At 45.9% G+C, this 26,234-nt stretch overlaps 2 protein-coding genes across 8 annotated transcripts in view; one reads left to right on the top strand and one right to left on the bottom strand.

The window, feature by feature from the left end:
• RBM25 (RNA binding motif protein 25) overlaps window positions 1-11,574 on the bottom strand; it is a 37,419-nt gene extending 25,845 nt beyond the window's left edge. Inside the window, exon 1 of one of the 2 annotated variants that reach the window (XM_068162167.1) lies at window positions 11,402-11,574. The gene's annotated coding sequence lies outside the window, so the exon portion shown is untranslated. The remainder of the gene's footprint in view (window positions 1-11,401) is intronic. The other variant, XM_068162168.1, reaches the window with a different exon arrangement.
• Window positions 11,575-11,859: 285 nt separating this feature from the next.
• Window positions 11,860-26,234, top strand: part of ZFYVE1 (zinc finger FYVE-type containing 1) — a 38,347-nt gene continuing 23,972 nt past the window's right edge. Inside the window, exons 1-2 of one of the 6 annotated variants that reach the window (XM_068162165.1) lie at window positions 11,860-11,911; window positions 19,005-19,541. In XM_068162165.1, coding sequence (XP_068018266.1) covers window positions 19,044-19,541 — 498 coding nt within the window. In that variant the 5' untranslated portion in view covers window positions 11,860-11,911; window positions 19,005-19,043. The other 5 variants (XM_068162162.1, XM_068162161.1, XM_068162160.1 and 2 more) reach the window with 5 other exon arrangements.

The raw sequence follows: 26,234 nt of genomic DNA, 5'->3' as shown, positions 1-26,234 counted from the left end.
GAGAGAGCACTCCAGGCACTTCCAACACATGGGATCCTGTGGATGTGCTTCACAAAGACACCACATCACAACCAGAAAGACTTCAGTTGGCTGCCTGGGCAAACATCTACATTTCTCAATGGATTGTAGAGGCTGCTTTACAGCCTACAGCACCACATCTTCACCACCACTGGTTTCCAAACAGACAACCAGGAGCCAAAATTGACAGGGGGCATTCCCAGAGCCAGGGATGCAGAGCCTGCAGCTCTGGTGAGGAGGCTGACTCAGTCAGCATTGTCAAGGCAACCACATGGGATTTAAAAGGCCCTGGGGAGCATGAGTGAGCAGGGTGTGGTATGTAGGAGGGCCCTGTACCCTGCTTGTGGGTCCACAGCAAAGGAAAGTGCTAGCTCTCTGCACTCGCCTCAGGGCTAAACCCAGCACTGCTATGAAGAACGGCCCTGAAAAGTCTGATGCGTCCACCCAGACAGACCGGGTAAATGAGGCTCCAGTACAGGTGGTAGGTTGCAGCAACCGCCCAGAGCTTTCTCCTGGAGAAAAAGGCAATAATCTACAAAAGGTGTGCACAGGTTGAGGATCTGTTCTCTCAGGTGGCCAAGTTGCAATAAGCAGTTAAAAGGCTCGGCAGGATTAGAGGAGCCGAGAGAGACAGTTTGGTGGTTTCACAAATATGTTCCTGCAGTGGACATCACTGAGAATGAGGCACTTTGGACCCCGATGACCCACAAAAGCAGAACTCTGTTGATCTCCACCCCCTAAAATCACCATGAAAAACAGATACAAAGCTTTAACAACTACAGACAACCATAAGCAAACTCTGTGAAGAAACTGCACCAGCAGCATGCAGTGGCCACAGCAAAAAGAAATGTCAACTGCTCACACTGGGTGACTGCTAAAGGGCACTAAGGCATGCATCTCCTGAACTGACAGGGAGCCACAAGAGGTTTGCTGCCTCCTGGGAGCCAAGGTCCAAGACACTGCAAAAAGGGTTCCACAACTTGTCAAGAGCACCTACTACTGCCTGCTGTTACTCTTCCATGTGGATGTGAACAACACTCAAGCCAGAAGGTGAGCAGAATCAAGGACAACTACAATGCCCTGGGGGTGCAAGTGAAAAGGACTGGTGCCCAGGTTGGTTTTCCTCCATTTCACCAGAAAGGAGACAAATAATCCCTACCAGTTTATAGCTTTGTGACTGTTGCCATCACAAGGAATGTGGATTTTATGACACTGGGACATTCTTTGATGATCATAACCTGCTAGGGAGGAATGGAATCCATCTGTCTAAAAGAGGCAAGGCAGTCTTTGGCAACAGACTGTCCAACTTTGTGAAGCAGGCTAACCTGAAGGATTTGAGGGTCTATCTCCAAAATGCCACTCATGCCACCCCATCCAACTGTGAAATAAACCAGGACAACCAGAGCAGTAATAAATCTTCCCTAGCTGGCCTTCCAAGATGAAAGCCACAAGGCCAACTACCTCAAGAGTGATAATGGATTCTCTTGCACTCCTTCCAGTGAGACCTGCATGCTCAATCACCTCTCTGAAATGCCTGTTCACCAACGCAGCAGGAGGGAGAATAAACAGGAAGTAGTTCAGATGCCTGTGCAGTCACAGGGACACCATTTCATTGCAATTAAGAGAGATGGGGTGAGATGGCTCATGTGACTGGAATGCTGTTATGGATGCTTATACATCTCTTAGGAAAGGAAAGTCAGCAAAGCGAGGTGGTAGTGAAATTGCTCTTTATGAGAGAGAGCAACTGGAATGTACCAAGCTCTGCCTAGGTGGGGACAAAGAACAAGTCAAGAGGTTATGAGTAAGAATTAAGTGCCAGCATAATTATGGGTGATGCTGTTTTGGGTGTTTACTATAGGCCACCTGATCAGGAAAAGGAAGTCAGTCAGGCCTTCTACAAACAGCTGAAAGTAGCCTTACAATCACAGGCCCTGACTCTCAAGGGGCACTTCAACCAGCCTGGCATTTTCTGGAAAGGCATACACAGTCCAGGAGGTTTCTGCAGAGCTCTGATCCTAACTTTTAAATACAGGTGGTGGAGAAGCCAACAAGGAGACGTGTGCTGCTGGACCCTGTGCTAACTCACAACCCAAGAAGGTTTGGTTGGGGATGTGAAGGCTGGGGGCAGGCCCTGACTACAGCAACCATGAGATGGTGAGAGTTCATGGTCATGTGAAGAAGTAGCAGGAGAGTAAGTAGGATTACAAATCTGGACTTCAGGAAAGCTATTTTGCACTGATTCAAAGACCTACAAATCCCAGGGGCTAGGGCTATAGAAGGGAAGGAAGCTAGGGAGGCCAAAGAGCTGGTTAATGTTCAAGCAGAACCTTCTCCAGAATCAAAGCTGGTACATCTCCAGGACTAAGTAGTCAAGCAGAGGAGGCAGGAAGCCAAAATGGATGAGCAAGGAGATTCTGGGAAAACAAAGAAGTAAGTTTACAGAAGGTGGAAAAAGGGTCTGACTTTTTAAAATACAGGAACATGCTGGAATATGCAGGGATGTAACAAGGAAGGCCCACTTGGAATTATATCTGGCAAGGGATGTCAAGAACAAGATGTGCTTCTTGAAGTACATTGTTAGCTAAAGGAAGGCTATGGAAAATGCCACTGCTGAATGAGATTGATGGCCTAACAAGAAAGGGTACAGACAAGGCAGTTACTGCATGCTGCCTTTGCTTCTGTCTCTACTGCTAAGGCCAGCCCCCAGGAGCCCCAGACCCTAGAGGTAATTTAGGCAAGCTGGGCCATCCATAAATCCATGGGTCCTAATGGGATGCATCCTTGAGTGTAAAGGGAGATGACCGATGTTATTGCAAAACATACTCCATCATCTTTGAAAGGTCACGGAGAACAGGAGAGATGCCCAAGGACTAGAGGAAAGCCAACTTCACTACAGTCTTCAAAAAGAGCAAGAAAGAGGACCTAGGAAATTACAAGCCAGTCTCATCTCCATCTCTGGAAAGGTGATGGCACAGCTCGTTGTGGATGTCATCTCTAAGCATGTGGAGGAAAAGAAGGTTATTGGGAGCAATCCACATAGACTCACCAAGGGGAAATCATACTTGACCAATCTGATAGCCTTCTATGACAGTGCAACTAGCTAGGTGAATGAAGGGAGAGCAGTGGATGTTGTGTACCTTGACTTCATCAAGGCTTCTGACACTGTCTCCCCACTAGTAAGCTTAGAAGCGTGGGTCAGATGAGTAGACAGCAAGGTGGACTGAGAACTGGCTGAACAAATTGCTCAGAGGGTTGTAATGAGCAGTGCAGCCTAGCCAGAGGCCTGTAGATAGCAATGTTCTCTAGGGGTTGGGACTGGGCCCAGTGTTCTTCAACATACTCACTGATGCCTTGGATGGAGGGACAGAGCTTGGTAACACACCACAGCTGTGTTGCCATTCAGTGAAACCTGGACAAGCTTGAGAGCCAGGCAGAGGAGAACCTAATGAAGCTCAACAAGGGCAAGTGTAGGGTTCTTCACCCCATGCACTAGTGCAGCTTGGGGGGCTGACCTGCTGGAAAGCAGCTCCATGAAGAGGGTCCTGGTGGACCATTTAACCATCAGCCAGCAATGTGCCCTCATGGCCAAGAAGTCAATGGTAACCTGGGGTGCATTAAGAAAAGTGTGGCTAGCAAGTCTGAAGAGATTCTCCCCCTGCTCCAGTAAGGCCACCTCTGGAGCACTGTGTCCAGTTCTGGGCTCCCTCATTCAAGAGAGACAAGAAACTACTAGAGAGATCTCAGTGGCAGCCACAAAGATGATGACTGGACCATCCCTCTTACAAGGAGAGGCTGAGAGACCTGGGGCTGTTTAGCCTTGAGAAGACAGAGAAGACCTTATCATTCCATATCAATATCTAAAGGGTTGATATCAAAGAGGATGGGGACAACTCTTCAGTGGTGCTCAGTGACAGGATAAGGGGCAATGGACACAAGCTGGAACACAGAGAACTTCATCTGAAGGAAAAATTGCACTTTGCAGGCGACAGAGAACTGGAACAGGCTGCGGAGTCTCCTTCTCAGGAGAGATTCAAAACTCACCTGAATGTGTTCCTGTGAAACCTGTTCAGAAGAACCTGCTTTAGCACAGAGGTTGGACTAGATGATCTCCAGAGGTCCCTTCCAAACATACGATTCTGTAATTAATAAGATGCTTTTCCCATCCTGGCACTGAACACACAAGAAAAACTGTTCAGCCTGGAGAAGACTCCAGGGAGACCTAATAGCAGACTTCAAGTACCTGAAGGGGGGCCTGCAAGAAGGCTGGAGAGGGACTGTTCACAAAGGCCTGTAGTGACAGGACAAGGGACAATGGTTTTAAGTTAGGGAAGAGCAGATTTAGATGGGATGTCAGGAACAAGTTCTTTACCATGAGGGTGGTAAACACTGGAACAGGTTGTCCAGGGAGGTAGTTAAGGATCCATCCCTGGAGATATTCAAGGTTGGGCTCAACAAGACTTTGAACAACCTGATCCAGTAGAGGATGTCCCTGCTTGCTGCACAGGGGATTGGACTGGATGACCTTTGGAGGTCCCTTCCAGACCAAACCATTCTATGATTTAATGGGAGAGAAATGTTTATAGTGGCCTGGAGAGGATGAAAAGGAAACCCAAAATGTATTGGGTAATATCTTTGAACATCAGAATTTAGTCCAGTATAAAAAAACACATATGACCCTCAAAGACATATTTACAACATCAGCCAAAGAAGTTTGTGATGACTGCATTCATTAATTGACCCCACAGGGCATTCATCTACATCTCACCAGGAGAAAAGATAAACACTCCAGTGACACAAGGTCTAAGACAGCAGAAGAAACAAGACAGCAAATGCAAGCATTCCTGCAGCAGTTCAGTAAAGATTACTTTATGCAATAAACAATTTTTTTTCCCCTTCCCCCTCTTGGAATCCATATTGCTAACACCACCCTTGCTTTCCGTCATTGCTGAATTTTCAAAACTGAATGGGCAAAGAAAAGCAGCAAAAGTACCACCAAAGCATTTTAAAGAACACTGTTTATTGTCTCTTCAGACTCTGTGCGCATCAGCCAACATTCCTGTAGAAACTGAAACCTGGATGGTATAGAAAGGAACAGAACTCCCTTATCCACTTTGGCATCATTATTTCAAACTTCTTCACCAAAACCCCCACCCTTCAGCAATCCCAGGAAAGGCAGAAAATTACAAAGGTCTCTCAGACCTTATTGGTATTGCAAACCAACAGACAGCTGGACAAAATTCAAAGCTGTTTTGGGGCAGGATGGTAGAGCAACAAGCTACTGGGTCTGAGATGTTTTTCTGAACAGGCTATAACAGTGTTATGTCAGCTGAGAGCCACCAGACACTAAGGAGTAGTCTGCTACACATTTAAAAGAACCCCAAAAACCAACCAAACAAAAACAAACCACACACACCAATTGAGGAAGCAGTTTTCCAGGCTGCCTAGGTACAGTCCCTTCTCTCTGATAAGCACTTAGCTGAGACACTACTTTGGAGAAGCTTAAAAAAAAGCAAAAAAGCCTAGGGACTCAGAGGTGAAACAGTTCTTTTTGAATTACAAGATGCTGAATCATACCATTCTTGATGGATGTTACACATGTGCATCAGCAAATTAATGTTTTTTTGGTTTATTGTTTAAACTGAAATAAAACCCCAAAGATGCAGCAGTCAACAAAGTAACTTACTGCATCAAAGGGACATCGCAGTTAGTAAGAGCAGGTCAAATTTAAGTCTTTCAATCTTCTAGCCAGCTGCAACAAAACACTTATATGTAGAGCTCCAAACAAACCATTTAACTTGCAGCACTCCATTCTTCCTTTATTGTTATATCTACAGTCATTTTCCCAGCAGCTAGAAAACTGCCCTGTTAAGGACTTAATCCTTGCTCAGACCAATCCTAGCACTTCTGCTGTCTGTGATACTGAAGAGCAACTCAGGAATTAAAAAAGCCTTGCTCTCTTTCACTGCTGTATGTAATAACCAATGTGAAGCTGGCAGAAAAAAACAATTGATTGTTCCCCTTATGAAAACTGTGAGGACCAATAGATACGAAGATTGAAACTGGTCACTGGTGAAGTGAGAGATCCGGACAAGAGGCTACAATGAAGGCAACTGCATAGCGTGTTTTTTTCTGTCAGCAGCTGAGGAACACACAAGAAACATACACACTTTCCCAAGTCAGAGGGGCCTCTGCCATCAAACTTACAAGCAGCTACAAACAAGGGGTTGGGTATGGGAAGGTAAGAAATGCTAAGTTGTGTCTACGTAGAACACACTTTGAGAAATTTCTGGAACAATATCAGGCACTTCTCTGCACTCTCCTATTGCTCAGTGATAAATGTCTGATCCATATACTGTGGTCTCAGTGCTGTATACAGTAATCTTCAAATCTCCCCAATATATTCAAACCTGTAAGCGAGGAACTAAACCGTCCTGAGGTATTTTTAAAGCCTCAGGTGACTTATGAAAGTATTATTTCAAGTAAAATAGATATAATCAGCTGTCTTGATAGCTGCATTTTAACTAGCTTCCAAGAGACTGATTTGTGTGAAAGCTACTGTGGGCACACAGATACAGGGCTAAGACAAACTGAGCATCTGGCTTGACACCATGCAAAACACACAAATGATGACATCTTCAGGCCCTAAAATGAGGGATTTCTGTCAGGCCCCTGACTCTAAGTGAAGCCTATTTAGGCTACATCTGTGTCAGCAAGCAGAATCATACAACAGGATTGGGTCTGTTAAACAAAACAGATGGAGTTGAGACTCTAATGTCCACACTTCATGTTTTGGGGAGGACTACTCCACTGGAAAAAATGCCTGTTTGCAGGCAAGAGTTTATTTTTCAATACATTTTAATCCCAAATCCACTGCAATAGTGCAAATCAATGTGAAAAAATAAAAGTTTCCCACTGCCACTTTCTTCACCCTCCTGGTACAAGTTAACCACAGTACTGCAGGTGCACACTTTATCAGATTTGACAGAGTTTTTGCAGATTAACGATGTCATGGATGGCAAAACATCTAAGCTTACTCTAAACAGACCCAGCTTAAATGCAGCCCAAGCTGTTAACTAAAGCAAGCACTACACAAACACAGCTATAATATCCCAGGTTCAACTTTGGCCTACAAGGAGTTCAGTTGCTTTCCTGAGCTGCTCTCCTGAGGAAGTCCTGTGGTGCCAAACTATGCAGACCCAGCTGCACCAGTCCTGTGAAACTTGGAGAGACTAAAGGGCTGCCCACGTGACTCTAAGGTTTCGTAAAACCCACTGAGACTCGTTAACTCTGACCCTGTGTTACCTGCTGGGACAGAGCTCTATACATTAGAAGCATGCTGGCTCTGGCACACAACTGAATGACTGCACAGGGCTGGCCTGAGGGCACACTGGACCACACAGAACTGAGGATTGTCATGACACAAGGGGCACTGTCACTCAGACATTGCTGCATCATGCTTATTTATTATCTCTGACTCCCCAAAGTCCCCACAAGAGGGGACTGACTATATTAGAAGATTATGCTGGCCTGGCTGCACTGTTCATGTTTTGTAGGCTTTTTTGGGGGGGAAAAAACAAAACAAAACAAAACCCCACAAACACCACCAAAACCCCCACATAGTATTATTTAAATCTTTATTTACTCCTTTAAAAAATAAAATAAATAATTTTAAAGGAAGGTGAAGAGATATGATATAACAGAATGCAAGTTTAATAAAAATCCCTGGTAATTAATCTATTTTAAATTGACAGTTGCATCACCCACTCAGGGCAGCATAATTCTATCAGTGCCCTGGGATTAGTCTCCTTAGTACCTTTGTGTTTACACAGCAAAGCTTTTATTTAATAACCTGCTAAGTATTCAAACTGGGCTTTGAAACAGTTAGGTTCCCCATGAAACAAAGACAGTACTTGCTGTTGATCTTTTTTTATACACTAAAAGTTAAAATGAATTGTAAAAATAATTAAGTCTTAACGCCTAAACAAACTTACTGAGTTTTAAGAGTACAGAACAGAACAGCAGTGGCAGGATGGCTGATGTATCTCGATTTCATGTTGTTTGATTTTAATTTCTCTTCAGCATTTTCTCAATAGACCACACAGAATTTGAACCCTTAGTCTAGATTAAGTTGCACGAATTACCTGTGCAAGCTAGCACCTCAAACAAGGAACCATCAAGTGCAAAAGCTGCTGGGAATTTTTAAATGAACAACAAACCCTCTTTGACTGTGATCTTAGTGTTTAGATGATTACCTGACAAAATCCACAGGCTTGATAAGTAACTGTGCTGTTTAGTAACATCCTGGGTAAATGGTAGAATCATAGCATCAATAAAGTTGGGAAAGACCTCAAAGATCATCAAGCCCAACCTGTCACCCAACACCTCGTGGCTACTAAACGAAGTGCCGCATCCAATCGCTTTTTGAACACCTCCAGGGACGGTGACTACCACCTCCCTGGGCAGCACATTCCAACAGCTAACAACTCTCTCTGTGAAGAACTTTCTCCTCACCTTGAGCCTAAACTTCCCCTGGTGCAGCTTGAGACTGTGTCCTCTTGTTCTCTCACAGGTTGCCTGGAGGAAGAGACCAGCCCCTAACTAGCTACAACCTCCCTTCAGGTAGCCGTAGAGAGCAATGAGGTCTCCCCTGAGCCTCCTCTTCTCCAGGCTAAACAATCCCAGCTCACTCAGCCTCTCCTCATAGGGCTTGTGCTCCAGACCTCTCCCCAGCCTTGCTGCCCTTCTCTGGACACTTTCAAGTGTCTCAATACCCTTCTTAAATTGAGGGGCCCAGAACTGGACACAGGACTCAAGGTGTGGCCTAACCCGTGCTCAGTACAGGGGACCAATGACTTCCCTGCTCCTGCTGGCCACACTATTTCTGATGCAGGCCAGGATGACATTGGCCTTCTTGGCCACCTGGGCACATGGCTGGCTCATGTTCAGCCAGCTGTCAACCAATACCCCCAGGTCCCTTTCTGTCTGGCTGCTTTCCAGCCACTCTGACCCCAGCCTGTAGTGCTGCATGGGGTTGTTGTGACCAAAGAGCAGCACCCGGCACTTGGACTTGTTAAATGCCATTGTTTTGGACTCTGCCCATCTGTCCAGCCTATCAAGGTCCATCTGGAGAGCCCTTCTACCCACTAGCAGATCAACACCTGCTCCCAACTTGCTGTCATCTGCAAACTTACTGATGATGGAGTCAATCCCCTCATCCTGATCATCAATAAAGATACTGAACAGGGTGGGTCCCAGTACTGATCCCTGGGGGACACCACTAGTGACTGGCTGTCAGCTGGATGTGGCACCATTCACCACCACTCTCTGGGCTCATCCCTCCAGCCAGTTCCTAACCCAGCACAAAGTGCTGCTGTCCAAGCCACAGGCTGTCAGCTTGCCCAGGAGTTTGCAGAAGTCCAGACACAGGACAGATGATTTGTATGTTACCATGTTTCAGTGAAATGTCCTTGTAGGACAGATTTCACACATTAGAGTAACTTCTATGAAGAATGGTACAATGTTTTAGCATTGATTCTAATGTCAGCAACTGAGAGGGTATAATAATTTCCTCCAATTTTTGACAAAGTATTTTATATATTTTGTGTCCTATGATGGTGTGATGGTTTAACCCACCTGCATTAACAGCTGAGCAACAAAAGCATTTTCAGAAACAACCAGCAAAAATACATATAATAAACCAACCTACCAAAGTCAGCACTATCACACAGGCTTTTATGTCAGGCTCTACACGATGGAAGAATTTTTAAGAAGCTCTGTTACTAAAAGGATTAATCTCTCAGATGTTCTTTGTATTGTTGCTTCTCATTAAAAGCAAACAAAAAAAAAAAACAACCTCCAAATTGGTTGTCTCAGTGAAAATGGTTTGCTTTTTCATAGAGCCCTAGTCTTCTCCAAAACTGCCTGCCAGATAAACATCAATAGCAAACACAGCAGAGACATAAAGAGATAAAAGAGATTACAGATTTTCTTAGTGTATTTATTTGACTCGAGCCTGTTTTGTGTATTTATTCTGCTCAAGCCTGTTTTTCAAAGGTGATCTAGAAAGCGTTCACTGCCACAGAAAAACCTGCATCCCAAACTATTATTGTGAAGCAGCCCAAAAAGCAACATGCTTATCTGAACCAGTACCTAATTCCAAAAGCCCTTCAACTAGGGCTTTGCTAAACACATCTCCAGAACTTTGATTTATTTCCTAATTCTTTCCCTCTGCACCTATATGAAGCTCTAGTCAGTCAAATAAGCGACTATCCATTCTAACATCGCTATTAACTCTCCCCCAAACACAACCACGGCTGTGGCATTACAGCATTTATGTGAATTAGTGCACCTGAGAGGCAGAAGCAGAGAAAAGTGAAGCACTGTGCCACTCCTTTACAAAGAGGGAAAGAAATTGTCCTGTTCTTCTAATTTATTCTGGACCATCTTCCCCCAATGCTGATGCAATACCTGCCCCACGTAAAAATTTCTAAAATTCCATGTGCATTTTCATCTCAAAAGATAAGAGTTACACAGCTTTAAGAGTTCACTTCTTGGAAGCCCATTTAAGAGATATTCTCTGTACTGAAACAAAACCACCTCTTTTCTTTCAAGTAGACAAAGTGTTGTTTTTTTTCTATCACGGAAAAAAGACATCATGAGAAAAAGACGCCGACGTACACCCCACAACTTCTACGGGCAGAGATGAAGAGGAGGTTCTTTTACGCACAAGCTGCTAACACGTGTGTCAAGATGACCCCCTCGAGTCCACACGAAAGGACATTAACTTCCCTACCGCGACACTGTCGAAAAAAAAACGTTTCCTTGCACGACCCATTTACTCGATTTGCCATTACTCGACCCTAATGGTAAAATCCCACCCGCAGCCAGCGGCGGTCCGGTCCCGGCTAAGGATCAGTTTGGGGCCACGGCAAAGTTTCGCCGTGGGCTCGTCCGCTCCCGCCCTAAAGGCGCACGGCTTCGTCCCGAGAGTGAGATGGGCTCCTCCCGCCTTCCACGGAGCTACCCGCCGCCCCGCCCGCCGGGGCCCGCAACCCGCCGCGCGGCCGGGAGGCGGAAAGGACTCCCATGTCTTCTGAGCAGAAGAGGAAGCGAAAGGCCCCGCCACACGCTGCCCCTCTGCAATGAGCACCTCCCCGAGGCCGCTCTCCCCTTCCCCCCACCACCTGGCCAACACCGCCTCCCCGCGGGCCGCGGCCAGCGAGACGGCGCCGGCGCCTGCCACGGCCCGGGGTGCGAGGGCGCAGCGGTGCGGCCTCAGCGCGGCCCCGGCCGCGCCTCCTCTCAGCAGGCAGGAGGCGGCCGTCGCGGCGTCGCCGCCGTCCTCCCTCCCCCTCTCATCCTCCCGCAGCCCCTCGCTCCTCACCCCTTCGCTGCGGAGCAGGAGCCGCGTCCGGAGCGCCGCCGCGGCCCCTCCGAACTGCGCGGGTTGGGGATGGTGCGGAAGAACGCCGCTTGGCTGCCTAAGGCCCGGCTGGGAAGCCCCGGGACACTGCTAGGCCGCGAACACACCGCGCCGAGCCTCCACGGCCGCGCTGCACGGGGTCATGTGACCCGCCCCCTCCGTCAGCGGCCCGACCTGCACCGCGCTGCATGACCATAGAGGCGGCTGTGCCAGAGCGCCCTCTCGCTGCGCGCCCACACAATAGAGTGCCTAACCATAGAGCGGCAGCAGCTAGAAGGGTAGCAGGAAAAGGCGTCCGGGCTGCCGCCATCTTTGCTGGGGTCAGGAGGCGCCGTGCCTTGAGGTGGGCCGGAGCTTCGCCATCTTAAGGTCAAATGCTGTCGCTCAGAGCTCTTGGCTGCTGCGACGTGGGTGCTTGAAGGCCCTGGAAAGCCTCCCGCCGTGAGCTAGCTCTGGCTCCTCTCCTGGCAGGTACCCCTCTGCTAGTCCCGGGTGCCATTTCCCGCTGCCGCGCTAGGCTTAGCTGCGCTCCAGTTGCCACAGCGGAAGGTGCAGGCCATACCCACAGGCACAGCCGTATGCGAAATACGGCTATTGCTTTGAACAGGCTGTGAATAAGAAGGGAAGACGTGTTTTAGCTGTGTTTAGCAAGTTTTAAGGGATGAAAAGCTAAACAAAAAGTCTTACAGGCAGTAGATATAAACGTAGGTAATCACAGAATGGTTTGGGTTGAAAAGGACCTTTAAAGGTCATCTAGGCCAACTGCCCGGCAGTGATCAGGGACATCGTCAATTAGATCAAGTTGCTGAGAGATCTCTCCAGCCTGACCTTGAATGTTTCTAGCGATGGGGCATCTACCATCCCTCTGGGCAACCTGTGCCAGTGTTTCAACATCCTCCTTGTAAAAATTGTTTTTCTTGTGTCTAATCTAAATCTTCCCTCTCTTCGTTTAAAACTGTCACCTCTTGTCCGTCACAAGAAGCCGTGGTAAAAAGTGTCTCCCTGTCCTTCTTAAAAGTCCCCATTGAAAGGCTGCTATAACATCTCCATGAAGACTACTCTTTTCCAGGCTGAACAACTCCAAATCTCTCAGCCTTTCCTTGTAGCAGAAGTGTTCCAGTTGTTTAATCATTTTTTGTGGTCTCCTCTGGATCTGTTCCAACAGGTCTATATCTTTCCTGTGCTGAGGACTCCAGAGCCCAGGTGGGGTCTCAGCAGACCTGCTGTCTGGTTTGCATTCATGGAAGGCTGTGTCTCAGCCGAAAAAAGTAAGGATTTACAGAGCAAAAAGAGCAAACACTGATACCTTAGATAGCCATATGCTCAGCAAAAAGCTATAGCTATATAGCAACTGCTATAAATGAGCCTAGCTGCGGGCTACAACTGGTAGTTTCACTGACCTACTTCCAGCCTTTAGACTACATTAAAAGACAACTTAAAATGTGCAGTTTCCCCCAATATTATATGTGAGAGACGGCAATTGCTCTGGCTACCAAAATGATGATAAGCAGAGGAAAGAGAAAGTGACTGTGAATGGAAGGAAGGTGGTCTTACAGGTGAGTATGAGGTAGACCACAACATGAGCCTATGTTCACAAAGTTGTTTAAAACATTTCAGATCACCTAGTGGAGATCATAGTATCTCTATATTGTTTCCTACTGCTTACATACATTAAAGTGCTGAAACTAGGAGATTCTAAAGATAAAGAATTCCCTTCAGCTTCAGTGGCAAGAGAAACATTCAAAGCAGAAACTGTTAATTTCTTCAGTATAAATCAGATTAAATCTCACTGATGTCATATATGTGACTGAACAGTGAACAACTGAGTAGGAACTAAGGTCCTGTTCATCACCTTGCTTTATAACATAAATCACAGAATTGCCCAGATTGTAAAAGACCTTTAAGATTATCAACTCAAATCATTATCCTAATATAGACAAGTCCTTGATTAAACCATATCCCTATGCACTACATCTACCAGACTCTTAAGTAACTCCAGGGATGGGGATAACACCTGTAGTTTCAGGCTATGCCTAGAAATTTTTCCACAAATCTTGAGCAGAAAGTGGTAGAATGTAAACAAATCACTATTGGATATAAAAAGGAAAACAAGTTCTAAATAATCCCATTGGGTAGATAGCCTACACAACCATCTTACGTTTGTTAACTTTCTCTCTCTTTTTGTCTTCCTCACTCTGAGAGATACTTCTGCTTGGCTTTGCTGACCTGGGCTATATTCTTTGTTTAGGCTGAGTGTCCTAACAAAACTATTCTCTGCTCTTTCTTTTGTCTGTGTTCAGGGGGCTAAGGAGGAGGGCAGGGAAGGGGAAGCTATATTAGCTCCTCACGTTTTTGACCAGGGGGTTTCTTGTATAAATACCAGTAAATATTGTAAGTACTGTATATTTTATGCATACTCTTTGCATTTGATTGTAGTTTTGCTTGTAAATACAGCTTCATTTGCTTCCAGCCGGGCTGGTCTGGCAATTTAATGTTGGTTGGGGGGAATTTTCAACCCACCACAATACCCAACCTAAATTTGCCTTGGTGCAATGTGAGGCCATTTCCTTGTGTTCTATCACTTACTAATTGGTTGAACAGACTGACCCCCAGCTCTCTGCACCCTTCTTTCAGGTAGTTGTAGAGAGCAATAAGGTCTCTAAGCCACCCTTTCTCCATATTTCTCAGCAGGAGCAGATTTAGGAGATACTTTAATATTGAATGAAATTCCTTCCTCCATCAGAAACAGCATTTCTACTTTCTATTAATTACAACCTATTTCATGCAGCCTCCCTATCTCCCTTCAACTAAAACAAACGTAGTTACTGCAACACTGACTGCTGTCAATATTTTGAATAGTTTCTAAGCATACCTAGTCACATAAAAATATTACTCATTTTGCAGCTTGCCTAACAATGAAGGGAAAGAGAAGGGGCATAAGAATTGTCTGTATTTCCTGTTTCTTTACTGTTATCTCAGGTTGAAGCTGTTATCTGCTTGAAAAAGAAATGTGAAATGCAAACTCACTTGTACTCCCGTAATAAACCTTTACTTACAGGAAATGTTCCAAAGGCTGGCCTAATTCAGATGTTCATCTGTTTTGTTTACCCAAAGAAACAGATAATTTCGTTATTACTCTCTTTGTACAAGTCATGAATTTGAGCCTCCAGAGCATGTCCTAATCAAGGATGAGTAGCAGCAGGAGCATCCAGTCAAAGTAGCTGCTTTCACCTGCGTTTTCTGCCATTGCATTTTAGTGTTGCTTACCTCTAAACCTATTGATGTCACTGATGTTACCCCTCAGGTCTGACACTGAGACCCAAATTTCCAGATACAGCTCACTTAATTCAGTTCTTCACTGCAGGCTCCAGAGTTTCACTGTCAAGCCAATCAAGAAGAGCACAGGAGGTGGCTTTTAGTATTAAGGACAAAATTAAAAGAGGTGCTTTTAATGGCTGCAGATTGTTTTTCACTTATCATCCTAAACCTGCTAGTCAACATCTCAGGGTACAGGGGTCAGATTGTTTCTAGATTTTGCAACATTTAAAATGTTTTATGCGTGGAACAGAATTCTAGGCCACAGCTCCAGAATCACTGGGGAAAAGGGACCTGCTACAGGTGTGAAGTTGTACAACATTTATAATATACCAACTAGCCACTGGGATCCTGGCTCTTTACTTCCTACCCACTCTATCCAGTGCAGATTTCTTCTCTTTTCAGTATATGCTGTTACTTCTGTGGAAATTGGTAAAATATTTTAAGGGGCAGCTGGAATTGATTATTGACATGCAACAAGACCAAATGTATGGTTATAAGAGCACTTAAAAGAGAAATCTACACTCCCTTTTCTAAGAGGAGCAGTGCTGTGCCTTTTCTAAGAGAAGTAAGAAACTAAGGAGGGTGAAAGTTTGGGCTTTGTACAGAGAGTAGCAACTAGTGGAACTTTATACATTTTGTAATATTTTAAATAAAAGTAGCCTTCAAGGGTGTTTTTTTAGCATCACAAAATGAATCATTAAATTTTGTCTTCTCATCCTCATACCCTTTAATCACTCCTTTTATCTCATTGACATTCAAAATACAGTCACTTGGAGAAAGATCCTTTGGATGCCAGAATCTTACTGATTTAACTTCCTGGCTCCCCATTCATAGTGCTGTTAGATTTCTGCCTTGTAGGTATTAAGTAAATACACTAACCAGGGTTTATTTTTTTCACTCTGAAGCCATTTGATTAATCAGGACTTTGTTTCTATAATGTTGGTGTATTTAGTTAATCGTGCATTATTCTAATGGTATGAAAGAGAAACAGGGAAGGCAGTTACTGTCCCAATCTTCAGTCATTCATCACTATACTGCATAGAAGAGAAACTGATAAACTGATAGGACTAGGGGGAATGGAATGAAGCTGGAGGTGGGGAGATTCAGGCTGGATGTGAGGAGGAGGTTCTTCCCCATGAGAGTGGTGAAACCCTGGAATGGGTTGTCCAGGGAGGTGGTCGAGGCCCCGTCCCTGAAGGTGTTTAAGCCCAGGCTGGATGAGGCTCTGGCCAGGCTGATCTAGTGTGGGGTGTCCCTGCCCATGGCAGGGGGTTGTGGTCCCTTCCAACCCTGAATGATACTATGATACTATGAAACCATGGATACACCTAGTTACACAAGTACATGTAGTAGAATATAGTAGAACAAATGTGTATAGTGTTAGGAACTTCACTGGTGCCTTATTGTCACAGTAATTTGACCTGCTGACTTGTTTTTTGTGCAATGATGAGACAATTACCTTACAAAAAGTAAAGTCACTGCTGTCTACATGGATATCCCGGTATATGTCTTTCTTTTGAAATTATTTGTATATACACAAACCAGGGAACCAAATAACAAGGACTTTATAGGTGCCTGTCCATTGTTACCAACATGCAAAGTCCACTGAAGTGAAACAGCACTTCTTCCTCTACTGAGATAACCATTAGCATCCAGCCAAAAGTTCTTGATTACTTGAGGAAATTGTGTGGTGGCAATGCAGAGTAATGTACTTTTCCTGTAGCACCCTGTCCTTGCCAGACAGCATCATGAGCCAGAGCTCACTGCAGCCATTGGTGGCCGAGGGGGCTTCTTTGACTGTCTCTGCCTGCATCCACCACCTATGCCAGCAGCTCCAAATTCTGGCCACAAATCTGCCATTTTTTTCAGCAAGCATGTGCCCCTATTTCAGATCTGCAGTCTACGTAAGTGGCAGCAGTTCACCCACTGATGGTATCTATCGTCAGGAAAAAGAAGAAGGGTGAGAATTATGTTGACTGCTGGCGCTCCATGTCAAGACTTTTCATTTAAATGCACGCATGGCACAAGTGAGCTGGGCAGATGCCATGACCCACTTACTTGCCAGGCCTAGCAGCCTGGGAGTGGCTGCTTGGTTGCTCTCCAGGCGGTGGAAGGATGTGGATTTCATCCCTCAGGCACCTGCTATTTACACCCCTCCGGGGCTGGGTGGCCGCAGCTCCGCCCATCCTTGGGAGGGCCTGCTGGTGTCACTGGGAGCTGGTCAGCCGCGGGGCGGGGGACAAACATAGAAGCGAAAACCTCAGGGACCAGCGAAGAGGGTCAGGACTACCAAGCCTGTGTACGGCTGCCCTCGTAACGCACCTCCACCCTCAACCACAGTCACCTCTGCCCCGCTAACCTCCCTCATTATCCCCGGGAACTGCATGCGGGGCCTCATCACCGCTTCCAGCATGGGAACTACACCTCCCAGCAAATCCCGCAGCACTGACGACTCGCCGTGAGGCGGCGGCGAGCCCCTGAACTACAGCTCCCGGCGTGCCGGCGCCGCCCCGCCTGCCGTCTTCCCGTCTCCGCGGTGAGAAAATAACCCCGAAGTTCCTCGCTATCAGCTGATCCCAGCTGACAACGAGGGGAGCGGGCGCAGGAGGCGCGGGTCTTGCCCTGCCCAGCCCTCCCGGGCGCCTCGCCTGCATGGTCGGGTGGCCGCCCCGGCCCCTGGGGGAGGAGAACCGGGACACCCCCCTCCCCCCCCCCGGGCGCGGAGCGGGCCGGGGGGAGGAGGAGGAAGCGGTGGCCGGCACCCGACTCCTTAGTCACCGGGTGCCGGCGGGAGGAAGGGGAAGAAAGGTGGCTGCCGGCTTGTAAACAATAGCCCATCTGGTTGCGCCCTGTGCCGCGCTGCCTTTGTTCCCGGCCTCGCCGCGGCTCTCCGTCCGCCGTCGCCGCTCGGCAGCAGGAGGTAGGGGGGTTCCCCCTTCCTTCCCGGCCGCTCTTTAGAGCTAGACGGCACCGCCTGGACGCAGCCCCCAGGTAAGGTGCGGGCTGCGGGGGCGAGGCGGCGGCTGGCATCGGCGTTACGTAATGAGGGCCGGCCCGCGGGGGGCCGCCCGTCCGCCGCCCCCGCCCGGCCCAGCGGTGATCGAGCCACAAGTGCTGGCAGCCGCGCGGCAGAACTCCCGGGGGGCTGCCCTCTGTGTGCTGCTCCCTCTCTCCCTCTCTCCCTCTCTCCCTCTCTCCCTCTCTCCCTCTCTCCCTCTCTCCCTCTCTCCCTCTCTCCCTCTCTCCCTCTCTCCCTCTCTCCCTCTCTCCCTCTCTCCCTCTCTCCCTCTCTCCCTCTCTCCCTCTCTCCCTCTCTCCCTCTCTCCCTCTCTCCCTCTCTCCCTCTCTCCCTCTCTCCCTCTCTCCCTCTCTCCCTCTCTCCCTCTCTCCCTCTCTCCCCGCCAGGTCTGCGAAAGCAGCCGCAGAATGCGGGGTTACCAGGGTGAGCCCGAAGTCAAGAGTGGCTCTGTGTGGGCCGGGAGGCAGCCGAGGGCTGATGTGGGGAGGCTGGGCCAGGGCCCCGCGCAGCCGGGAGGTAACAGCGGGTCGAGACAAAGGCGGCTCGGTGTGCAGCCTGCCCTTAGCGGGCGCTGGCAACGGGGGCCTGCTCTGGCAACTTGGGTCGGAGAGGCGAAAACCCGTCGTCTGTCAGCCCGGCCGCGGCGTTACTGGAAGGAGCGCACAAAGAGCGGATTTTTGTTTATCTGACGAAGCACATCAGGAAATTCCCAGCAAATAAATACTGTGAACTTTGAAGGAGGAGCTTAGCTGGAGAGCGAAAGCAGAGAATTTTCTAGTATTGACAGAGTCCTCTGTGTCTGTGTGTGTACATGTATATGCACTTGTCCATGGCTAATGCCTTTTTCTTTTTTTTGGCCTCTGTGTCACCAGCTGCCTCCCTCCAATCCCAGCTTCAGGGAAAGACTTGCCCGGTCTGCTGAAATACACCAAACTAGGGGTTTTCTCACCACTGGAAACACATTACATGGTTAAGCAGAGGCAGAATGCATACTAGTGTTTGGATATAACCTTACACAAAACCAGGCACGTTGCTTAAGTTTATTTTGGGGAAAGAAAACTTTACCTGCACTTAAGTCATTTCCTGGGAGGCAGGTCAGTGTATGAATCTTGCAGAAATGTTAACTATTTAAAAGTAAGTACAGACAGCATTTCTGTTATGCTTGTTTCCCCTGTGAAGATACTAAATTTGTAGCTGATTTTTAACACATATCATTCTTCAAAACAGAAACAGGAGGGAAGACCATTGCTTTAAGGAAATCTGAAGATGAGCGCCCACACACAAACTGCAGAGAAAGGACAGAACACAACACTCCTGTGCCAGGAAAGCTATGTTTGCAGTGGGACAGATGAAGCAATCTTTGAGTGCGATGAGTGCAGGAGCCTACAGTGCCAGCGTTGTGAAGAGGAGTTACACCAGCCAGAAAGGTTACGGAACCACGAACGGACCCGTATACGACCCGGCCATGTCCCGTACTGTGACTCCTGCAAAGGTGCCAATGGGAACATAATGCATGGCAGCATGACAGGCTCCAGGCAGATAGCAGCAGTTAGGTGCCAGGTGTGCAAAATCAACCTCTGTGTGGAGTGTCAGAAGAGAACACACTCTGGGGGGAACAGAAGGAAGCACCCTGTCACCGTGTACCATGCTGGCAAAGCCCAAGAGCAGGAAGAGGAGGAGGGGATGGATGAGGAGACCAGAAGAAGGAAAATGACAGAGAAAGTTGTGAGTTTCCTCTTAGTGGATGAAACTGAGGAGATTCAGGTAAGAACTGCTGTGATTTGTTTGAATGGATGAGATCTTTTAGTTTCTTAGTCTGACAGCCTGCTGTGATGTGTAGTTAGTACTTAAAAGTGTAACAGGCAGCAATGGTAACAAAATGTGGGGACAGCCTGTCAAGTGGCACAAAGCATCTTGGGACAAAAATGGCACTACCTTGGAGTGGCCTTGCTCATGAGTTCCTCAAAAGGTCAAGTTCATTAAAACCTTGTGTGTGGCGAGAGCCTCCTCTTACAGGCTTGGTAGGTGAAGCTGATGAAAGCATCAACTCTACTGAGACACATACAAGTAAGATAAGAGCTCTCTGTGCAGGATGCTGATCATTCCGGAGCAAAATTGAACAGAGACTATTACAGTAGATATCTTGCAAATGGGAGTGCTGGCAGCCAGTGTCCTACCGTATGACTAGGAGTGGGCACTGTACCAAGCAGTGCTAATGCAAGACTACAGCCCCCTGCAATTCTCCTTTGACATCAGTAAAGCCATCTGATTTTTAGGAATAGGATAAAGTAGAAATAAGGGGCCAAAGTCCTACAGATGTCATGGTTCAGCTGTATCACTTGACACAAATAGTGTTCCATGTTAGCCTTTTGCAGAAAGAGGGGAAGCTGGCTGTCAATTTGAGGTAAGCCTGCTAGTAATAATGATCAAAGTGCTAGAGAGCCTAGCATTCAGTACAGGCAGTTAATGAACTCTTTTGTTGAGCCTTAACATTTGGTGAGTGTAAGCATTTTACAATGTGAAAATACTTCACAAATGTGAAAACTGTGATGTGTGGAAGTAACAGAGTAGTTACACAACTGAAAAATCAGTTTCATTTTATGGTACCCAGAGCCAGCAGTAGCATGATGATATTCTGATTAGCTATTTGTATCCGTCATAGTAACAGTCAATGTGTCTGCTAGACATGGCAAAGAAATGGGACTGAAGTATCTTCCATCTATTCTATACTATAGAAGAGTGTATGTATGTGTACATGCTAGTTACACTGTAATATAGAAGAGATGCCAGATATTTGGATCACATAATGGTCAGTTCAGGTGTACTGACTGACAAATTCTCATGGCTTTTGGTGTGGAAAGGCAGGAAGGATGACAAGTGCTTATGATGCACCAACACAGACACTGTGTAGGATGGTGGTGACTGAGTTTCAGGTGTAGTATCAGTCCTTAGTTCGTATGCCTTCCCTGAGCACATACACATTTCTTTGTAGTGAATGCATGGCAGGTGCAACGATTGCTTTAAGATGCAGACTTGTCAATGACCTTCATCTGGCAAGCTCTGAAATGCCTTAGAAACAGGGCTGTCCTGGAAAGCTGCTCACAAGCTGTGGCTGTATCAGTTTAAGTTATCTTTATACTTCTGAATCTGTAAGCATTACTGAGGTAGACTTGGCTGCCTCTTGCAAGCATGTTGCTATTTAAATGTCGCAGGCAATAAAGCCAAGTTCCTGACTGGGACAGCAATGGCCTTTTGTCAGATCATAGCAATTTTGAGCAGAACAGGGTGGAAAAAGCTTAAAGATGATCTTGCTTCCCTATCAAGGTGCTGAATTAGAGCTCTTCCATCTGGAGTGATCTTTTATTCCACATAGCTGAACACTTAGGAGACATCTCACAGCCACTGTCAAAGCAGTTGGAGTTTTCATTTAAAATATTTCCTGGCAGCTGGAACATAGAGTGTTTACTATTATAGAGATGTTTCTGTTAGTGAGCCTGGGGACCTTTATTTAGAGAGGGCCATCAGATGACTAGCTAACCTCTGAAGATGTCTTCTATAATGTCTTTTGCTCTTGATAACACTAAACAGCCAATTTGGCTGTAGCTGTGTTTGTTATTAGCAATATTACTGCTGATCATCCGGGAAGAAATCCCTAGAATGTTCTTTATTTAAACCAACTTTTGGTCCAGAAATGACAAAATTTTAATAACTTGAAATGTGGAGATTCAGGCTTTGAGGATGTGTGGCTGTTTATGTATGAGCAGACAAGAGAAGGATTTATCAGAATTATGGAATCTGTCTATCTTTGTTTTCTGACCTTTGGAACTTAAAGGTTGTTGCCTTAGAAAATAAGAGAGAAAACTGCTAATTTGCTATCAGTGGTAGCCTCTGGCGTAGCACCACTAGATGCTAGTCCTATAAAATTGGGCAGAACTAGTTACGCTGCTGAGCAAACAGGATGGAATGAGGTACTTGTTGATGTACACAAAGTTCCTACTTGAAAGTGGTTCAGTGAAGTGGGAGCACAAGGCAATGAGATTTCTTTTTTGGTTTCCTTTGGCACTTGGAGTTGTTAAGCTCAGCTGGTTATGTTTAATCGTTCCTGTTGGCTTCTTGGAGGTGGTAGCTCTGAAACTGAAGGACATTTTTAGTGTGCAAGCAATGACTGAACTGGTTCTATATCCAGAAGCGATGTAGATTAATCTGTAAGGCACTGTGCCTGAGAAAGTTAGTTTAGCTGAGAAGAGATTCTCAGCATTGTGCTGATACATTGTGTGATAATTTGGGGATCTGCATAACTGTCTTTATTCCATGTTGCACAGATGTGCTGGCCTGCTCAAAGCTAGTTTGGAGGTGTTAGCACTTTGCAGACATAACCACAAGCTCTGAAAGTTGAGGATGTCTTGCGTTTGTTTCAAATCCATTTAGTCAGGAAAGGTCCTATTTGAAACCACTGCTTGTGAAGCAGTCGTTTGTAGAGAACCCACGGCAGCTCAAGTTCCTATCTGTGCAGTGCAAGCTTCTCTGTGATGTTCAGTGTAACAGCTCTATATCTGAGCACCTTAAGAAGAGGTGGGTTCTCTCATGCAAGTGCCGTTAAAGCTTAAATCCAAGTTTACACCGCAAGTCTGTGGAAGAACTGGAGAGGTTGTCTCTTGTGAAGTCCTATCCCAGCTGTCTCACACAGCACATAGTATGATGCTTTGTGACTCTTGTGAGTTAGTCCCCAGCCATCTTGACCTGTACCACAACTTTTCCTTTCCTTCTTGAAGGACCTGTCACTCCTCATGAGGCCTTATTGATTGTTTCTTTCAGGAAACGAATCTTCTCTGTGTTTCACAGATGGGCATCACCTGCAGTTTACATTCCATTCTAGGTCCTTTTTCTCAGGCTGTATTATGCAGATTCGCTTTACACAGTGCTAAACTTTTGGCCATATCTATTACATGCCTAAAGCTGAGACTTCAATCAAATTGTTCTGGATAACTGCAGCATCTGTTTGTTAATTGGCTCTGACATAGTCCGTCTTCTTTGCTCATCTCCACTCAGAATGATATTGTGGGGATTGCTTCCTCAGTTGATTAATTCACTCTTGTCACTGCTCTTGTTACATCTTTCACATGTCTTTGCTATGTTAGAGTCAAATTGCGTGCTTTCTTTCTTTATGTGTAAGTCCCCCAGATGAATCCCCTGATCTGCTCTGTCAAGATGTCAGCTTTCCTTTTTTATCTGTAACTTGCTGAGTTTTGAAGCAGGTGTCATTGTGCTGTCACTAGTGCTGCCCTTTGCACACAAGAGGCGCTTCCCTTAAGAACTTAAGAGATCAATGAATTGATTCTGTAAAATTCCCTTGGAATACCATGGATTAAGAAAAACACAGCAAAATACAACAGTTGTTTCGGGTTTTGATACTGTCTTATTGTCTCCAACTTTTCCCACTCCTCTGCATCTGTTTTTGTCCCTTGCACTTAAGTTTATGCAGTTTCTAGAACAGTATCCATTTTTTTGCTTTGTCTTTGTACAGCACCTTTGCAGTAGAGCCCTCTAGCATAAAGCAGAGTTATGTCTCAATTGCACAGGGAGCTCTGTTTACTACGGCCCCTGAGGGAAGGGGAAAGAAATGCTTAACAATGCATAACAACAATTTCTTAGTTTTATCTTGAGGAGCAGGCATTGAGAGTTCTTACCACAGGATTAGAACTTGGTTGCAGTGCCACTGTTGGCCTCTATGATAACACTTTGTCCAAAGCCCTAATTAAGGACTTGACACATGCACTTCATAGAAGTAGGGGAAAGTCTTTCATTGACCCAGAAGATGGAGGACATGCTTGATTGTTAGTAGTCAGCCTTAGAGTTCACTGTTCTTTGACCAGAAACTAGCTCTATCACAAGAAATTACCCAGTCTCTGGGTTGCACAGAAAAAAGAAAAGGTGTTGACTTACTGAGAATACAGGAACTAGCTAGCTAGTCACAAAAATATTACTATCAGTGTAATTTTATGTGGGGGAAAGGAGCATATATTTATTACTGGGTCCCCCAGAGATACCCACTGTGACTCCCCTTCCTTCAGTTATTAGTCTTATTGTTTGGCCAATAGAGACCACAGTTTCTTAAATGCAGCCCCATTCCTTGAGTTCTTTTTATTCCTGCTAGAAGGGTTAGACACCTAAAGGATGAAGCTCTTTCCCTCAGCACATACTGAGCAGGATCTGTATAATGCGTTGCAGTCAGTTTAGATGACGCAGAATGACTTGTGGCCCTTATTTAAATGCAGACCACTTCATACAGTCATTAAGTAACCAGCCTCTAACTGCATAATGGTCCAGGTGTCCTTCTTTGTTCTCTCCTGTTAAAAAGTTAGCCGGTGATAGCTCTTTAGGCATGCCAGGTCCTTTGCTTTTCTCACCCCCTCTGTAAACTTGATGGAAGTAGTGTGATTTTTTTTTTTTGTCCTTACTGCCTACTGATTTGAACCTGACCAAAGTCTAGGGATGAGGGAAGGGAGAGCCACTGGGAATGCTTTCCTTGGTAAAGTGTTTTTGTTCTTTTGCTAACATGTCTTCTGTGAAATCACAGTCTCTTTTAAGTCTTATTTCTTGCCTCTGTAGTACAAAAGCATTTATCTAGCAAATAGTACTAGTTCCTATGACTTTCATACTTGGTTTGCTGTTGAGGGAGGTTTGGTTTGGTTTTGGTGTTTTTTTTCTTCCTTTTTTTTCCCCCATTTATTTTTTTCTTTTGCTGTGCTTAAGGGTAGCACAGTCAGCTGTAAGTTTCTGGGACTTTTAGTTCATATCCTGTCAGCTGAAGAGTCACAGCTGGTGTATTTGCTGTGGATGTAAAGGAGGGAAAAAAAAAAAGTAGAAGATCCAAATTTTTTAGGTCAGTGTGATCTGTTGGGTCAGGATATGCAATTTCTGTTCCTCGTCACTGTTGCTGTACTGTTGATGTATTTTCCTCCTTGCCAGAGTATTTTGGGGAGTTTGCTGTCCTGCAGTCTAGAAATTTTCCTCTTTACTACTTTATTATTTTTCAATATTCCTCCCATCCTGGTCTGTTATGAGTTTTGCAGTTCCCTCTGCTATACTGAAGTGCACTGTTTTTCTGACTGGAATTGCTGGTTAGGAGTGCTCTTTCCTCCGCTGGACCTGTATCAGTAATTTGAAGAGTATTTTAAGAAGATGGGAGAGGTGCCTACAATAAGTACACAGCTCCTCTAACAGTCTCAGGCTGACTCCTAGCTAATTTGCACACAGCCACTGAAAAATACTGTTTTTCCCTGGAACTGCTTTTGCATCTTCTTCATGATGCAGTTCTCCTGGGCCATAATTGAAGTAAAATCTCTCACTTGCTTCCTGTATTTCATGTCCATAAGCTGAAATGAGTGCAGGTGTGGAAGCAAAGGAGAGCACAAGTGAGAGAAGCTGCTAGCAATCCACTCTGGAATTCCCAACTATTTAATTCAAAGAGGTCTTGAGCTTAGGTCAGTTCCTGAACTAAACAAGGGTGGTGGGGGAAAAGGGGTGTTCTAGTGTTTCCTCTGCTGTACCCCTCTTTGCACTTATCCAGGGAATCCTTTTCAGCTCCTGGGTGCCATTTGCAGGAGCAGGATGTGAGTCCTTTAGGGTGCATTCAAGAAAGAAAAGGAGACTGGCAGCTTGCCCTTCTGTTGTTTCTATCTCCTCCATTTTCTCACTTCTGCAGGTGTCACCAGGAGTTAGGTGCTGCTGCCACATACCTTTTGCTTTTTAACTTGGATCAGTGTACAACTTCATAGAGGTAGAAGTTTCAGTCTATTGGCCTGCTTATCAAAACACCCTGCAGTTGGGGAAATAACAACACTGTCTCTTTTCTAGGAAGGATGGAACCGTAACACAAGTTAGTAAATGCCACTCTTAAGGGCAGCAGCAGAAAGTAGTGTCCACACAGGTAATCTAGTTACCTTTGGTGTTGAGGAAGACTAATAGAGCATGAACTCACTGACTGACTTGCTGTCTTCTGGGCAAATCTCTACACCTGGATGTGGGTGTCTGTTGCTACAGCTGTGACATTGGAGAGGTGATTGGTCAAATTAACGTCCGTGGGGAAGTCAAAAGGTACCTGAGATACAGAATAATGCATCCTGCTTCATTGTTTACTGTTCTCTTTTTAAGAGTCAGATGACATTCTTAAATAAGTGTTATTTTTACAGCAGTTGCATTTACCCTGGAGTTTGGTTTTGAGTTCTTGCAAACAGTTTTTCAGCCAGCACACAGGTTAGTGGGCTGTCTGGTCTTATTTCTGCTCTCAGCAGTTCCATATAACTTAATTGTCATCCCCAAGGGTAACTTACCTGCTATTAGCAGTATTTCAGTCAATGTTTCCTCTTGGATTACAGAGAAGTCCCATCATATTTGATATCCCACTTACCCCCTCCCCCCCCCTTTTTTTTTCTTCTCTCTTTTTCTGGTAACTCT

The sequence above is a fragment of the Melanerpes formicivorus genome, unplaced genomic scaffold, assembly GCF_026170545.1.
Source record: "Melanerpes formicivorus ecotype bairdi unplaced genomic scaffold, bMelFor1.0.p_v2 SCAF_62, whole genome shotgun sequence".
NCBI classification, from domain to species: Eukaryota; Metazoa; Chordata; class Aves; order Piciformes; family Picidae; genus Melanerpes; species Melanerpes formicivorus.
Note: the sequence above shows the minus strand (reverse complement) of the source record. Positions and strands in the feature narration are given on the sequence as shown.